The sequence below is a fragment of the Nematolebias whitei genome, chromosome 3 (genome assembly GCF_014905685.2).
Source record: "Nematolebias whitei isolate Nwh7 chromosome 3, NemWhi1, whole genome shotgun sequence".
Lineage (NCBI taxonomy): Eukaryota > Metazoa > Chordata > Actinopteri > Cyprinodontiformes > Rivulidae > Nematolebias > Nematolebias whitei.
Window position 1 is genome coordinate 11,726,991 of NC_056500.1, and position 17,944 is coordinate 11,744,934.

General features: G+C 38.8%; 2 protein-coding genes across 2 annotated transcripts in view; one reads left to right on the forward strand and one right to left on the reverse strand.

Annotated features, from left to right (window-relative positions):
- Positions 1–588: 588 nt before the first annotated feature.
- Positions 589–5,424, reverse strand: ttc22 (tetratricopeptide repeat domain 22). The gene is made up of 8 exons (XM_037697925.1): positions 5,159–5,424; positions 3,247–3,547; positions 2,785–2,840; positions 2,580–2,695; positions 2,190–2,308; positions 1,585–1,746; positions 1,204–1,356; positions 589–1,125 (listed from the first exon to the last, which is right to left on the reverse strand). The coding sequence occupies exons 1-8, from the start codon at positions 5,422–5,424 to the stop codon at positions 589–591; spliced, it is 1,710 nt and encodes a 569-aa protein (XP_037553853.1).
- Positions 5,425–13,887: 8,463 nt separating this feature from the next.
- The window catches only part of lurap1 (leucine rich adaptor protein 1), an 11,084-nt gene continuing 7,027 nt past the window's right edge, over positions 13,888–17,944 (forward strand). The window contains exon 1 of the mRNA XM_037674527.1: positions 13,888–14,489. Within this exon, the coding sequence (XP_037530455.1) occupies positions 14,277–14,489 (213 nt within the window). The 5' untranslated portion in view covers positions 13,888–14,276. The remainder of the gene's footprint in view (positions 14,490–17,944) is intronic.

The window sequence follows — 17,944 nt, forward strand, 5'->3', positions numbered from 1 at the left end:
TTTTTTTTTATACCTTGTGTGATTCCTTCTGTTTGTTCCTTTGTACTGAAACACTGCTGCAACAATTTCCTGCAGAATCAGTACAGTTCTTTCTTATTTTATCTTATTTTTGAATAATTTTAACGTTGAAAGCTGACCAGAAGTCCATATGCAATGGTTAGTTTTTATGTAAAGATGGAAAAAACAAGTGAACTGAGAATTTCAAACCCATCTGTGAAGATCACAGCGAAGATAATCGGATAATAAATAATTAAAATCTGTTTAATTTTCAATCGCTTCACATTTGCTTTCACAAGAAAAATCGTAAGCTACAATGTTTAACAAAAAAGCCAAACGTTCAATAAACATCTTGTTGTGAACTAATAGGAGAACAGTCTTTCAGGAAGATGTAATGAATAAGCCGCAGCAAGAAAATAAAATATATTCTTCATACATTTCTGGAGGAAATGCATTATCAAGAAAAAAAAAAAGAAGTAAAACATCACAATAGGAAAGTAAAATTCAGTAAAATTTGTCAAATGAAGCCATAAGGCTGATTGAGCACACTGTGCTGGGAGAGTTTTCATATAATTAGTTAAAACTGTTGTTTCAGAAACACGAAAAAGACTTTGTCAGGGTTTTTTTTTTACCGAGTTGTTTCGGCACCACTGCATCCAGCAGCCTTTTTACAAGGCTCAGACGTCCCGTCTTGATCAGAGTCTTTGATAACTCTGTGACCTCCTCTGCGTGTGTTCTGTATAAGTGTTTCAGCTCAGTGTTCACACTTTCCTGTGAGTAATGCTGCTCTGCCTTGTTCACCCACATTTCCAGTTGGGTGATGGCAGGACCCGGGTTGTTACTTTCCATCATAAACAGAGCCAGGAGAGTCTGTAGGAGGCAGCGCAGGGCTGTGGTGTCTGTGGTCCCAGGCCTCTCCAAGTCCACGGCCTTCTTGAAACAGTCTGCAGCGTTCTGCTCTTCGCCTTTCAGTAGAAGACAGCGTCCTCTGAGTACATGGAGGTCTGGTAAGCTGTCGCCCAGCTCAAACTGTAGGGCGTGAGACAAGCTCACCAAAGAACTGTTTATTGAACTCTCGTCCACCAAAAGGCTCTCCTGAAGGGCGTCTACGCCCATGTAGTAGTGAACCTAAAAGGGAAAGTAGCATTCTTGAAACATTGTTTCCATTGAGGATTTAAAGCTTCATGGCCGTAGTTCAAGTTTTACCTGGGCCATCTCGAGATGAATCCTCAGACATGGGCGCACACTCAGCACCTTGTCCAAGTGTTTTCTCGCCTCAGTTAGCATCTGCCTGTCGGGGAATCCTCCAGTTCCTTGCTTTGCTTTATCAAGATCCTTGGCATAAAGGATCATATTGATCTAAAAAAAAAAAAAAAGGTTTTATGCATCACTTTGCTTACATCATGTCTCATCAAATGTATTTTTTAACACATTTACTTGTATGGTATGGTATTATGAATATACAGTATATATATATATATATATATGTGTATATATATATGTGTATATATATATATATAATGCTCCAGCATTAATTTGTAAAGTATTCTTATTCTAACATGGGTTGATATGAGTCTGATGCAGTACCTTGGCTTGAGTGCAGTAGGCCTGCCAGTTGAGCTCTGGATCTGGCAGAACATCTAGAGCCATATTGCAGATCCCTGTGGTCATCTCATGCTTGCCCAGCAGGAAGAAGACTTTGGCAAGAAGGTTCAGGATGGAGGCATCATCACTGGCAACCTTTATGGCCTGAAGGCAGAGACAGTTTTTCTACATTTGACACGTAGAAGGTGGCAGCTGTTCCTAAAAGTCCATTGTAAAGTTCAAATAACCTAATAAATTAGGCTGACTCTTTCAAAGTGCTGATTTGGTCATGTTTCATTTCTTTATGTTACATACATGCCATGTAAGTGTTCAACGTCATGTGAGATTTTTTACTATTACTATTAAATTGTTAATTTTTTTGTTGTAGCATTATCAACACAAGCTGATGTCAATTTTGTTAATTTAGTATCAGATCATAGCACAATTTCCCTCGAGGATTTTAACATAAACATATGGTAGAATAACAGTAAATTTCACTTCATTCGTCAAATAAAGCCTTAAAACAGGACCCAAGATGAACAGGATAAGACGGTCAACAAATATTGCTTTCTTGTTGGTGAGGTTTGTAAATATGTGAATTAACTTACAGTTCCGTAGCAAGACAGAGGATCAGAAGCAGAAAAGCCGCAGTCATGAATGGACATTGGCACAGAAGAAAACTCATCTTTCCTTTCCAACATGATGCCAACATAACACCAGGCTAAAGCTGACGAGAAGGCAGAAATACCAGATTATGCTTACTAAATCATATAAGATGCTGCAGGATTATTAACAGAGTATTGCTCCTTTTCTTAATTTCATAAAGTTGATAAGCTCTGATCTCACATGCCCCAAAATTATTGGAACTATAAGGCTTTGGCAAAAAGAATTAGCCCATGCAAATGAGTATTACTGACTAAATATGCAATAACTTGTCTTTTTAAACTTTGAAATCCAGACATCATTTTAATATTCTACAATCAATATAACGTCCGTACCTCTGTGCTGTTTTGTTTCAGACTCCAGAGCTTCTTTTAGGAGTTTAAGTCCCTTATTATAGTGAAAGAGTCTGGAGTATTCTGAATCCTCTTTGGTCTTTATGATGTGGTCCAGTCTGCAACAAAACAAAAACAAAAAAAAATGTATGTATTTTGTTCACTACGTAGTGATATTAATCCAAAACTGTTGGGTTCAACACTTTACCTTACATAAATCGTTGCCATTTTAAAATACCAGCTTCTCTTTTCTTCTTTTGGTATCTGAAAAACAACAGCAGCTCTACTTTTGAATGCTTTTCACCTTGAAGTACATTTTTTAACTTATATTGTACAAATATCAAAAATCAAAAAGGCTATTTTTTATTATTTGTTTCTATGAAGCCTAAACCTGTAACAACAATAAGACTGTAGGTAAAGTGACTAATGTAAAGACGTGTAATTATGACTAGGATGGTTTGCATACCATTTATTAAAGAGCAAGTCAAGGAATGATGCTCGTTAAGTCTGTGTTTATCTGTCGTAAATTCCTGTCTCCAGCAGTTTACTGCATCTATTCTGCGTGCCTGTGTCCTCCATCTTGTCTTTCCAGGACATCTTTGTAAAAGAGATTGATGATCTCAATGGATTTCTTCCTGGTAAAAAAAAAGTAATAAAAAAAAAATCTTACCAGATGACCTCCATAATGCAGAGCTCGGTTGTAAAACGTCAGTGCCGACATCAGCCTCTCCCTCAAATCATCTTCGCCATCCAGCTCCACGTCATACGGATAAACGTAAGCCTGCTCGGCCAGGCAGCGTGCAGCCAGGAGCCTGGCCTCCTCCTGGGACGCCTCTCCAGCACCACTGCCCATGAGCTGGGAGACTTTGTCCACACATTCCCCTGCTTCCAGCTCTCTCTCCAGGAAGTCATACACATAACCCAGATTGGCCCAGGCGTTCAGGTTTCCAGGGTCCTCTTTGCAAATGCTCCTAAAGGGAAGAAACCACAGACATGAAGAGGTTAAAACACAATTTCTCATTTTGGGTTAAAATGAGATAAAAAAAAAAGAAAAAACCTCTTACGACGTTTCTTTTAATTATTATTTTATATTGACTTAAGGTATTTACTCTTTAAAGAAGCGTGAAGTTTATCATGTTGGTCATTTCAGGTTGAATATTTCCACTCATGACACTTTTACTCGGGCAGCACGGTGCTGCAGTTGATAGAGCTGCTGCCTCTCAGCGAGCAGGTTGCCCTGGTTCAAATTCCGGTCCAGGGGCCTTTCTGGGTGGAGTTTGCATGTTCTCTCCGTGCATGTGTGAGTTTTCTCCAGGTGCTCCGGTTTCCTCCCACAGACCAAAAACATGCATGTTAGGCTGATTGGTAACTCTAAATTGTCCCTAGGTGTGAATGTTTGTTTGTCTCTATGTGTCCCTGTGATGGACTGCCCCGCCTCTCGTGTAGTGACTGCTGGACATGAGCACCAGTGACTCCCACCACCCAAAAAGTAAGAAGCGGGTAAACAGGATGGAAGGATAGATGGACACTTTTACTCAAGTGTCTGCACTGCAGAGCATTTCCATCCCGTGTCCCACAAACTAAGAGGATGTGCCAAACGAGTTAACAGCCTCGTCATTGTGTCATCAGATTCTGCAGATGCCTGTTAACGACTCGTTTATTCACATCAGATGTGGTGAAGCAGTGAAACAACTAAAACATGCACGACAGTGAGCCATGAGAAACAGGGTTGGAAACCTCTGTTATACAATAGGAATGATGTGGTTGACGAGTGCGTTGGTGGATGAGTGAACATTATGAACACAACCATCATATTATTTTTTTATAATTATTGCCGTAATAAAAGCATAGTTGTCTTCAGGTCAAAGCACCTCAGTTCTGACTGAGTACAGAATTAAAAAGCTCCATGTCTGTAGGTAAATGTTGCCCTGTTGTCATGTCAGGCTCAAAGAGTCAAAAATAAGTTTATCTCTTCTACAGGGGTGTACTTTGATCATTTAGTCGAGGTGCTGTATGTCACACTGTCACGTCAATGTTTAATCAGACAATAATTAAAGGTGCAAGAAATTACTTAAAATGTGTTTGTTGAGAAATGAAATAAACTAACTGTACATGCTTTTCTTGCATTTACTTGTTGGCAACATGAAGCATATTAATGTGCACAATTTGATCACTGTATGTACTAAACAAATGTACTAAACACAAACATGTGCCATGTCTTGTGTCACTGGTGTGTTAGATTTGAAGATTATTACTGAACTTATTTAGCCCGGTTTGTAATTTTTAACTCTATCTACTGTTTGTGATTAGTGGAAACATCATGACCTGGGCTTGCTGTGCTCGTTTTCTTCTGCTGACATTTACTGTAGTTGTTGTGAAGCTGAAAGGTTAAATGTGTTTACAGCACGTTTCAGTCTGCTGGATATTCCCATTCTGTAAAAGGTCACTGAAAACATTCTGTCTACTCACCAACAGCTTCAATTTACTAAAAAGTAGATTGATAATGAAAAAAACAAAACAATTTTTGATTGAGTTTGCTCATTTATGATTATTCCGCCTTTATAAAATTCCATTTTCATCACCTGAATATTTCTTCAGCCTTATCCAGCTGTTCAAGGTGAAACGCCAGCAGGCCCAGAAGGTTTCGGACGGCGTATTGCAGATGTCCTACTTCCACCTCCAGCTCAGCTTGCAGACTCTCCTGCTTCAGGTTGGTGTCTCGGTGTCGCAGCTTCACAAGATCACCAGGTTCACCGTTAAGATTGAGCTCCAGGTGGAAGTGACCGGGGATGTAGTCCATGTCGTTAATGAGAGACTCGATGTCTTCTGATGCGCTGTCTGCTTCCATGACTCCCTTCTGTTTCCTGTGGGCAACTTTGAAAAGGTCGTTTCGGTGTATAGTTGGACCCGAGATCAGCCTTCCTCGCTCTTGTCTCACATATGTGCTCCAGGTGTGGGCAGGTTGAACAGGTTAGGTTTGGGAGTGACGAGGGAGGAGGTTCGACTGCTTCTGATGTGTAAGAATTAATTTAATTGATAGCACTTTCTTTGTTTTGTTTTAGTTCTCCACCTTCTCCATTCATTCATGTCTTTTTAAATGATATTTTATTTCTGAGAAGTTATTTTCTCTATCTACAGTCAGACGTATCAAAAATATTTTTACCTGCTTGTTTTCAAAGATACCTTTTGGCAGATTATTTTAGTTGTGTGTTATTCTTCTATACACTTTCTACACTTTTCTGATTATTTTGTATCAGAAGCACATCTATGTTTAAAATATTTGTTCAAGTCCTCTGTCTCCGATGCCCCTGCCTCATGCCTGTCTGCCTTTGCGTCCCTTGGCTCTTGTCTGCTGACAGATTTAACCTCATACGCCTCTGTCAGCTGGAGCCCGTAGAAGAATGTCGCCCATCAGGCTCTGTGCGACTTGAGGATAAGCTCATTGTTCAGTTTCATTCACATCACTTCATGAAGTATAAAACAAATGACTACTTTGTAGTACCATCTATTTTCTATTAATTTAGAATTTCTATAACATATCAAAATGTAGACAATAATAAGTAGAAAACATGCAGTTTGATGACGAGATGTTTACCTGATGTTTGATTGTCTAAAGGAGATAAGACTCAACGAATGAACTGAAGCAAACATTAACAACGGCTCCTAGTTACTCAGTACGTCACAATGTTATCTGTCTGAAACAGGTCTCTCTTGAAAATTAGTCCTCCTCAGTCCTGACTCAGTCAGACTGACCTGTACAAATAAAGGTTGAATGAAAAATGCTATCTGATAATCTCAAGATGTGCTTTTGCGTGGCATTCCAAAGTTTTCCAGCAGAGGGTAAGCTTCCATTAAAAGAAACCGGTCCAACGTGCTGCTACTCCACTTTCACATGTTGGGTTGCACAACAAAATGTAATCTCATTTAAAAGATGTAAAACACACAGACACACACAGCAAAAACTTGAAAATTCAAGTGAAGCTCAATTGCTCTAAATGTTTTGTTTTTTTTTCCCATTCATTCAACCTTTATTTATGTTACACAAGATTTGGGAAAAACGACAGAAAAAATGTAAATATCACATTCAAATCTGTTCTTTTTTTTAAATTTCTTTTATGTAGTTTTTAAATTTTTTTTTTATGTAGTTCTGTATGAAAGAGTGTCAAACTCACTTTCATAAAAGGGCCAAAATTAAAACCTTTTTTTTAAAACTAAGAGCCAATTTCAGACACTACAATAACTCAAGTCAGATACCCAGCATCTTATAGTGACAGGTTCCTCAACAAAAGTTTGATGGGGCTCTTTTGACGTTCTCTGTTGTGCTTTTGGCATCATATTCAAAGATTACTGAAAAAATTCAAGTGAAAAAAGTATTCTAGGTTTCTCATATCATCTTGGGGGCCAGGTAAGACGTCAGTGAGGGTCACATTTGGCCCCCGGGACTTGAGGTTGACACATGTGCTCTAGGGTCAAATAGGATGGGCCTGTTTGACATCAAAGTGCCTTTTTAAGCCTTTCACAGTATGTGGGTGTGTATATATATATATATATATATATATATATATATATATATATAGAACTGTCTCGACTCGCCAAAAAAAAACAAGAAATATCAAAACGTGAAACAAAAATACAAAAACAAGGCACCAAAAGAAGAAATACATCTACAGCAGCATGGTCCTATTAGCAAAGTGGTTCTATTGGCAGTGAGGTTCTCTTAGCAACATGGTCCAGTTAGCACCATGATGCTGTTAGCAGTGTGGTTCTGAAAGTGGCATGGTCTTGTTAGCAGCATGATGATAACGACCGCAGCAACCTGTACCGGGTCCGGCAGACACAGAACATCCGAGGTTTCCCTGCAGAACCGAACTGTTCCATAGAGTTCAGTCCGTGCAGGCAGATGGAGGATCATGGAGACGGCCGCCACGACAGGTCGGAGCCTCAGCCTTAGGCTGGAAGGGGGCCGGGAACTGAACCATGATGGCACAATGGCAAGGAAGCGACACACACAACTCCAAAAGTGTGACGCTGTCATACTCGTAGGGTGGGTGTACAGTGTAGACGCAAAAAAAAAGTTAAAACAAAGAAAAAAAGTGGAACAAAAAGAATGAGTCAAAGCAGAGATTTTGTCATTGCTGCCATTTTGTGGTGCATGCAGGCCTAAATATGTATATAAAATATCTGCTACTTTTCCCTGGATAAAATAATACATTTTTAGCTCAAGATCCCCTCTTCTATAAGAGCAGAAAACATTTGAGTCTATTAGCGCAACGCTGCTTTTAAATCCTTGCTTTATCTGAAATTCATCTCCACATAGAAGCTTGCCATATACAAAGTGTGGGCAAGAAGAATTGAGAAAAGAAGGAGGCAGCAGGTCAATAAGAGCACCTCTCTACACTACACTAAACATGCAGGTTGACTTGACACAAGATCACCTGGGGCACGCCTACGCAAATGTAACATGCAAACCCACACTAAGGCCTGAGCCAGGTTTGAATAATGCTGCTGCTGCCTCTGAAGCACCCAGGTAGGTGCATGATGTAGACACTGGAGTTCAGCCGCAGCATGTGGGTGTGCAGAAAGCAGAACATTTTCCCGTCCAACAACTGTTGCCATGGTGATAATCATGGATGCCAGACTAATTGTATGGTAACATAATCATGACAGACCCATGTTTGAGTGACTTTGTTCCTTTTAAAGCTAAAAACTGATTTTTAGCAGCTTTTTTTCAGACTTAATATAAAAACACATTTTAAAATCCAGACCAGGTATTATGGTAAAGATTAATCACTTAAGAGTTGACTTCCAAAAAATGTGGGATTGAAAAATGTGTCCCACATATAAATGTTATTGTGAGGAGCCTTTGTTTCACCCCTTTGTTACCATATTTAGTTGAGGTTTTTATTTTTGTTTGTAATTGCGTGTGTGTGCCTCAAAAGGGTAGTAGTACAAATGTTTGAAATGGGTTCCTGTAAAGATGCGAGTGTTCAGTGTCTTACATGCAGTAAACGGCAGGCAATGCAATCTCAGTTCGGAGAATCAGGGAGAAATTCTCATGGTCATACATGGTAGTTAATGGCAACAAAAAAAAAAAGGCTTCATTTATAAATAATTTTCCACCATCTAAAAGAGCTAAAATTAAATAAAAGTGTAATATTTCAAGCGAATATCTAGACGGTCACATATCATTACTACTTACAGTGATTAGAAAATTACCGTATTTTCCACCCTATTAGTCACAGTTTTTTTTTCTTCCATAATTTACATGCCCTGCGACTTATAGGCCGAAGCGACGTAGTTATGGATTTTCCCCATATTTATAAACCAATTTTTGGTTGAGGTATGACAGTTTTCATTCAGTCTGACTGAAAAAAAAAAAAAACTGAGCAGTACCACTTTCAGCCACTTGATGGCAGCAGAGTAGTAGTAGATGTACGGCAAACCGTTGTATCATGTAATATGTAAACGTGGCTATAATGACAAATTCAAAAAAGTTCAAGCCAAAAACAGCTGGACATTATTTATTATACTTTATATTTTACTGGTTTTTTTTCTTGAACTTTTTTGAATTTACCATGTCCTGGATGACTAAGAAACTTCACCAGCTATTAATGATACAATCAGCTTGCCAAATTCCCCCACCTTCATTCTGCTCGCTGCTTGAACCGATCGTCAAACCAACGGCACCGCCACGGCGAAATGCAGCTGATCTGACAATTAAAGTGCATTTATTAAGTAAAAGTTAGACCGAGACACAACTTTGGTATAATTTTGAGCAAACAAGTAATTGTTTAGGTGCTTTTCTTGTTAAATTTTGAAGAAACGAGCCACGTTCCTCCTCCTTTTTTTGTCCCTCTGCATGTTCCCCGAGCACCGAGGCAGCAAAATTATTTTTGAAATTCAGCTGATTGAACCATTAAAGTGCATTTATTAAGCAAACAGTAGATTGAGACACACCTTTACTATAATTTCGAGCAAACAAACAATTGTTTTTAGGCGTTTTTTAATTTGCACAGCGACTCATTGTGTGCATGCGTTTACATCCACGCATCGGCTTTTAACATACAGTTGGTTTGACCGTCAAAGTGCATTTATTAAGCAAACGTTAGACTGAGACACACATTTACTATAATTTTGAGCAAACAAATAATTGTCTTTAAGTGTTAATTTTGTTAAAGTCCTCCTGTGCACGCTCGCGCAGCCGCCATTTGGCAGCCAATTGATTTTTGGCACAATTCCGGGTTGTCATAGGTGACGTGTAACATGCGCAACGCTGCAGCGGTCATGCATAGTAGATGCGACGTATACGGCAAAGCAACATATTTATGGATTTTTCCACTTTATTAGACAAATATGGACTGATGCAACTTATAGGGCAGAGCGACGTGTACGGTAGAAATACGGTAGGTAGACTGAGTACACCATGATTTTTTTTTTCTTATTTTATTTTCTCTATTACAACACAGCCTGTCATCAGCAAAAATAACAATAATATAATAATAATATACAGTATATACAGTAGATAGATAACTAACTGACAAAAGTGACACATTGTAAAAGTTTACAACATAGTTTTATATAAATTACAGTGAAATTTGTTAAGATTTTAGTTATTTTCTGAGTATACCCTCTACTTATTTTAGCTCGATTGTGTCATGAGAGTTTCTCCCTTATTCTCCAGCTAAGACTGCTCTGAACACCATCTACTGGCGGTTCCAAATGACCTGAACTTAACAACTGCACAGTAACCCACCTTAAAATATTTGAACTGTCTCTTTAATTTCAGAAATAATAATTTCTAAACAAGTAATTCATTTTGACCGATCTGACCTGCAGTTAATATGGCAAGATGGGACCTTGCAAAGTGAAATTTTGGACATTCTAAAAAGTGTTTGTTTTTTTTGTTATTTTTTTTAAAGTGTTTATAAAATGACAATATATGATCATATTTATGCCAAATTTATTATTTGTCCGCAACTTAACTTTAATTTTCTTTCACCTCCGCATGCAACAGAAATATAGTGGAAGGAGAAGAGAGATGCTGCAGCAGTGACCTCTAGCTTTATTTAAATCATGGGATTTTTGTATGATAAAACTTACCGTACTTTCCAACATACACGTCGCACCGCCATATAAGTCGCATCAATCCAAATATGTCTAATAAAGTGAAGAAAAAAAAAAACATAAATACGTCGCTTCGCCATATAAATCACATCTATTATGCATCACCGCTGATGCGTCACGTTTGTTAGGCGTCACCGCTGACCATTTGAAAACGTGAGCTGGTGTTGTACCAAAAATTGATTGGCTGCCAAATGGCGGTCGCAGGTGCGTGCACGAGAGGACTTTAACACGATTAACACTTAAAAACAATTATTTGTTTGCTCGAAATTATAGTAAAGATGTGTCTCAGTTTAACTTGTCCTTAATTAATGCACTTTGATGGTCAAATCAGCTGCATTTCATTTGGGCGGCGCGGCCAAATGCAACTGATTTGACGTTTGCTCCAGGAGTTCCAGAGCGAGACGAAGGTGGCTTGGTATGGCAAGCCAAGTGTCTCATTAATATACACTTTTGCCTATTAATGAGACATTTGACTTGCCATAGAACTCAAGCGCCCTCTAGTGGCTGAAAATGGTAGTGTTAAATATTTTCCATGTCAAAATGAATGAAATCATCAAATCTCAGCAAAATATTGGGTTATAAATATGGGGAAAAAATCGTAAATAAGTCGCTTCGCTGTATAAGTCACAGGGCAGGCTAATTTATGCAAGAAAGTGTGACTTATACAGTGAAAAGTACAGTAATTCACAACTATGCAGTCTGATTTACAAGCACAAAATGTTTATAACAGGAGTTTGTGCCCAGAGTGGTGCCCCTCATGGATGTTACAGTGAGTAAAAAAAAACAAAAAACAGAAAAAAAATCACTGAAATAATTTAAAGTTTATGTCTTCTTATCCAACCCTCACAAGCGGAGGAGCACTCCTCAGCCTTAGTTCTTCCTTTAACTGGGTGCATCAAGCTGTTTAAAAGCATTCCAGAGAATGAGGGGAATTAAAATTGAGCACATATTATTTGTTCTCATCCCCATCTAAAGAAAGAAAGCCTTTGTGGTATCTAAACTTATTCTTCTTATCATAAACACTGAGACAACCTCCACTTGTTTCTTCTGAATCCAGCTTTATAGTCATTCTTATTCTTTCCTATCCTTAAATAGAGATTTTCTTTTTTCTCCTGACGTCCATTTAATTAGTGCTTTTGTTTAAACCCTCCTGTCTTTCAAAGTCACTTCAATGCTTTCAGCCTCATTCTGGCAGTAAACGTCTCTCCTCAGGTCCCCAGAGGCCGCTCCTTACTGCAGATTAGACTTCTCAGTGTCTTATTCTTGTCTCTAAATGTGCCAGACTATGTAAGACACAGAAACAGTGCAACAGTATCAGCAACAAACAACCGAGCTAAAAAATATGCTGACATTCTTTTATGTATAGTATGTTTTAAGTTTATTTCTTTTCATTTAGCAATCAGGTTAACAGTTTTGCTTTATTAGCATTTGGACACAGAATAATCTCCAGATATGATTTTATGTCTCCTTCTTTAGCCATGGAAAAATTTAATCTCGGGGTGGAAACATTCTCTGTTTACTCTAAATGCTTGACCATTTTTGACCATGACTTTTTCCATTGATGCCCCTAAACACTGCCAGTATGTCAGTCCATCAGTCTAAACAACATAGTTTTAACCTGACACATTATTCTCAGCCACAGTTCCACATGAAGGCGTCCAGGCCTGTTAAGGAAACAAAAAAATCTGCCTGAGATGAGTCTGTGCAGCCAAGAAGAAAGTTGTCAAGTATCAACACCGCACAGGGGTGAGAAAATAAGTGTGAGTACGAGATATGACATTTGTAACACTTCATCATTTAACCCACTGTCAACATTTTCTTAGTACAGTTGGTTATTCTTCTTATTCTATTTTATTCTATATTATGTTTTTATTCTTCTTTTATACTCTTTTATAGTTTATCCAGTTGGTTCATGTTTGTGACCAAATTTGCAACGTGATTTCATTCTGCAGTGCATCTCTGACATTATTATTATTATTATTATTATTATTATTAATAATAATAATCTGAATCACATAAACATATGTTCTGGAATCTACATGAATTAATTTCACTCTATAAGCATTGATGTTGATAGTAGCTTTCTATCAAAGGCCTGTCATATCATGGAGGACCAAGATTGTCTTATTCTGAGAAATGATGAAGCTACAGACCAATTTGGTCAAACCTTAAATATAACATTATGCACAATTTCATACAATATTGGGAAATAACACAAAGTATGTGTTGTGAATGACTCCATATCTATCGATCTTTAGCTCCACTTCTGTACAAAGTTATAGCCATTTTTGTGTAGTAAGATGATAAGCTGTGGTGACCATCTTCAAGTTTAAATAACATCTACCCAGAGGTTTATGAGATACTTTGCTAACAGACAACAAGGGAGGACACCAAAATTTAATGCTACATATTACATTAAAACATCGCACAGTAAGTAGCACTTGGACTATATGTTGTGAATGACTCTCAGCTACAACCACACTAAATTATATTGCAATATAATTTTAAATTGTCTGAATAATAGCCATTTTTGTGTTTGCTAAGGTCAGTCAGTTGTGGCAACCTTGCTGAATTAAGTTGACTCCAAAAGGGAATCAGTTGAAGAGGAACATCTAATGATTGTCTCTTTAAATCTTAATTAAAATCTGTTCAGTGGTTTGTGTGTTATTTTGCTAACAGACAGACAAACAAAAAATGTGCAGACATTTACACAATCTCCTGCCTTTGTTTAAAGTCAGCGTCAGAGTTAGAGATGTATTTGTCATTCACATCCCATGTGGTACATGTGGTGGAACGAGTTTATGTACCCAGGGTCCCAGTTACATCCAACAAAAAAATGTAAAAGAGAAACAGTAATAAGATCTAAGATATGACCTAATGAAAACATCAGCTAAATACACTAAGCACTAGTAACATTACGTCGGACAGCAGCACGAACATGAGTCTGTGTGTTTATTCCCTATAAAAGTCACAGAAAATGTTGCGCTTTTTCAAAAATTTTTTTTTTTTTTGTTTGTTTGTTTGTGATGGGGGAGGGAATTATGTAGTCAAGCATTTTCACTCTATTTTTCAATTTTATTTTGTAAGTCCATGCCATTTAAGGTGTTCCTGTAGACAACTTTTATTTTGAAATGAGCCCCGGAAGTTGGGGCGCGTGAACTCTGTTTGACTTGATGATTTCGGGTGTCCCTCTCTGCGCCTGCTGCTGTCATCATGCAGGTGGAATCTGCGCACTTCGGTTCGGGATAAAGATTTCCTGAAGAGACCCAAACGCGTCAGCGTCACAGGACCAGAGGGACCAGACACCAAACCGCTGGAAATAAACAACCATATTTATATATTTTTTTAATTGTCAGCAAGCTTTCACACAGAATAATGGCAGAGTTCTAAGGCGATATCGATCCGGGGGGAATAATGCTGTGCGCGTTACAAAGTGTCTTCTCTCGTGGCGCAGTCCAGCTCAGCACGAGCCGCATTATAAAAAGATGCCAAAGCGCCCCCCAGGAAGCGACCCTCGCAGTTTGACAGGTCTCACGTGCTGTTTTCTGATCTCCTCGGTTTGATCACAAGGCGAAGATGAATGAGGGCACGACCAGCGAGACCATCCCAGACCTGAAAGATCTGGAGGTGAAGATCGGCCGGAAGACTCCAGAGGGTTTGCTCAGGTGGATGCGAGAAGACGCGTCCTCTCTGCGGGGGGACGCCAAGCTGTCCACCCCCCACGACACCGGCAAGGACACGGGGAGGAAGAGTCTGGATGAAAAGATTAGGAAACTGAAGGTGGAGATGGTAAGAACTCTGATGAACTGTGTGTGTGTGTGTGTGTGTGTGTGTGTTGGCACAGTGATGCAGCTGAATGGAGGCATCTGAGCCAGGACAATATGTTGCTGTAAATAATTAAACATGTGTCAACAAATTAATTGATGGCACCACTATATTGGAAAACTATGCACACAACGCAACATCAATTTAAATATTTCTATCCAGTACTAAGAATTTTGGAATCACATCCTGATGTGATCAGTGCAGAAAGATCAAATCCTGAAGCTCCTCATAGCGGACAAAGGGTGAGTCTTCTACATCCTAGACATCCTAAAGTTATCCTTCCCACAACAAATGTGCTGCTTACACAAATTGTAATTCAGCAATCATTGCTTCGAACTTCTATAAAGCGATGCGTGTTATAATCTATTTTTAGAAGCACCATGCATGGAGTTCAGCCTACGACGGGGGTGTCCAATCTTTGTCCTTGAATGCCGCTAGACGTTTCTCTGCTCCACCTGCATTGGATCAATGGGTGATTAGACTTCAGCAGAACATGCAGAGGTAACTCAACCATCGAATCAGGTGTGTTGGAGCAGGGAAACGAGTAAAACATGCAGGTTAGTGGCCCCCGAGGTCCAGGTTTGGACACCCCTGCTCGATGGCATGCACAAGATGGCTGAGTGAGTTATACAACTGGAAGGACATTTATCGGAGGTTAACAAATACTTTGCTTTGAAGCTACCGAGTAGTCGCACAAGGGAGAAGTGGGACTGTGCATCAAGGTATTTAAAAAAAACGTGAAACTGTTTATTATAATGTTTATAGAACCAACATTTCAGAGCAGAACTAACAAAATCATCAGCACAAGGCGTTGTTGGACTGCAGGGACTTCTTGTTGTCTTCTAAAGCAGTGGTTGTCCCAAAACTTGATTGCTGAGAACTTTACCAAACACCCTGCAGTCGTCTCGTGCCTCACAAAATCTGAACTGTTGACTCAAGCTTCCATGTGGCGTTCAACAGATTCAGCCAAGAGCTTTGTTTACACTGAGCGCATACCCGCATTTCAGGATTGCATTCAGTAGGAGAACTACCGGAGTAAACTCTTTAACTGCACCATTTGATTCAGTTTGTGACAACTTTTTTTTATTTGATTTCATACGTCGAATGACTCCCTAGTGGAGATAACTTACAAATGTTCTCACTCTTTTGCACCGTTTAGCCACTGTGTCGCCGGTTAACTATGAATGGTTCATTTCAGTTTACACAGAGGTTTTTGTTTTGAATTGTTTCAAAATGGAGCAAACATTGCATTATGCTTGTACCACTTCTGTTTTAATCATTGCTTATAAAGCTTTATACACAATTCAGTTTATAATGGTTAGTTAGTATACAGCTGAGAGCAACATTTCCAATAAATACGTACCGCTAAAGAAATTCTGAGTGCCAAAACATGCGTATATCCCAGTTTGAGAACCAATGACACCACAGGAAGCAAGGCTGGTGAAATTAAAACTCTTTTTTCTCTTCCTCCTGCTTTGATATATGAGTTTTCTCAGCATGAGGGGAACTACAGTGATTGCAGTTTAAAGCACCTGAATGCCTCACTAGAAAACCGCCATTACAGGATTCCAATAAAGAAGTGGGACTTTTCTTGAGAATTACAGGATGCATTGAATAAATGTCACTACTTTTGCCATGAACGGCTGCTTGTTGTTCAGAAAACAATATTCATTTTCCATTGAGCAGCTGCTTATTCTGTCTTGTCGACATCGAACTCATCTTCTCTCCAAACAGGGAAAATCTGCACCACTTTTACATTTGTTTTCTTTCCTTCTGTGTTACTTGTATGTCATGCATTCCTGCGGCAGATGAAGGCGTGTACCCAGTCTGTGGTTGTAACACCCAGCACGTGCACAACCACATCCAAATATCCCAACAAAGAACTCCAAGGAAGCTGCTTCCAAACACATTGGCTGCATTCACCCTCGCACATTATCAGTCCGGACACATTTTAAAGGCCGATTTCACTTCAGGACTGTAGCACAACTCATACTGTGATGGGAAGCAAGAAACAACTAGAAGGAAAACTAAACGTCATCATCTGCCATTGTCACTTTTACAGAAGTGAATTTATCCCTTTGACAGCTTCAGTCATCAGACACCTCTGCTGAAAGGGAAAAAAAAAGACAGAGGATTGGTGGTGATGAAGAACCACTTCCTAACCTGCAGGGAGGAAATCTTTCTACACAGATCCAAGTATCTGTGTGTGTGTGTGAGAGAGAGCATGTGTGTGTGTTTCATTTATCTGAGAGAGCGGTGTAGTGTAATGAGAGTGCAGAAGAGGAGATGTGAGCCCTGCACTTTCATCAGCTATCTGCTTAGTAAGATTTACAGTAATGCATGTGCAGAATGTCTGCAACGCCAAACGGAAAAGCCAGGATGTGCATACAGTTGTGCACACAGAGCCCCAGTATGTGCGTTTTAACACCTTCCACAAGCTCGTTAGATCTGCATTAAGAGGCAGGGAGTTAAAGACTAAGCTAATATCAACATCTTTTTCCCACTTTACTGAGTATTTATATGAAATCCTTCTGTTTTCTGCAACTTTGCAACCACAACACAGTGATGAAGGCCTGCAACAGCTGTCTCCTGTAAAATCAAATGTGTGAGTGTGTGTTGTCAGTTTCACCATCCATGAATCATTGCATAGCTTCTTAAGTGTCATACTATGTGTGTCAGTTCCTGATGTATGTGAGTTTTTTACATGTAAGCACATTGATATTAGCTTAAAGTACAAGAAGGGAGTCAGATTTCCTCCTTATTATCTGTGAAACAACTGATACCAGATATTTTTCTACCTTTTAGCAGGATATACAGCCATCATATAAAAATATAAAGGCTTTTAGTGCTTATCAGAAAAGTTTACAAGTGTTCCTGAATATCACAGAGTGCAGAGTTTTCGTTAAATCGTTACTAAATGACTTACCCTCTTGATCACATTCATTGTCTGTGAACTGCAGTCAGTCTCTGATGATGATCGTTCATCCTAGTCCAAACCAAGTTCAACATCTTAGAACTAAAGATGCAAAAGACTTGAAGGAGCCATTCCCTTTAAAACTTACAAGAATCACTTTAACTTTGTTTGACATTTAAACAAACCAAAATAATGGCTCTGATTAGTTAAAGTCAACTGTAGAAGAAGTTTATCCAACCACCTCCTAAATATTTTTTGATAATTTTCTTTTTCCAATAGGTTTATGTGGAGAACTTTCCAGAAAGCTTCAGTAGTCATCATCTGGCTCATCATTTTCGAAGAGAAGTCTAAACATGTGCCAAATCAAAAGCTCCAGCTTCTTTTATAAGCAATTAAGAACCAAAATGGCAGCATTTATTTTTATCATACTCTTTAATAAATTGTAATAATAAAATTCTCCAGAATGTAATTTTTGCTCCTGGCTTTGGTATAAAAGGCAGAATTT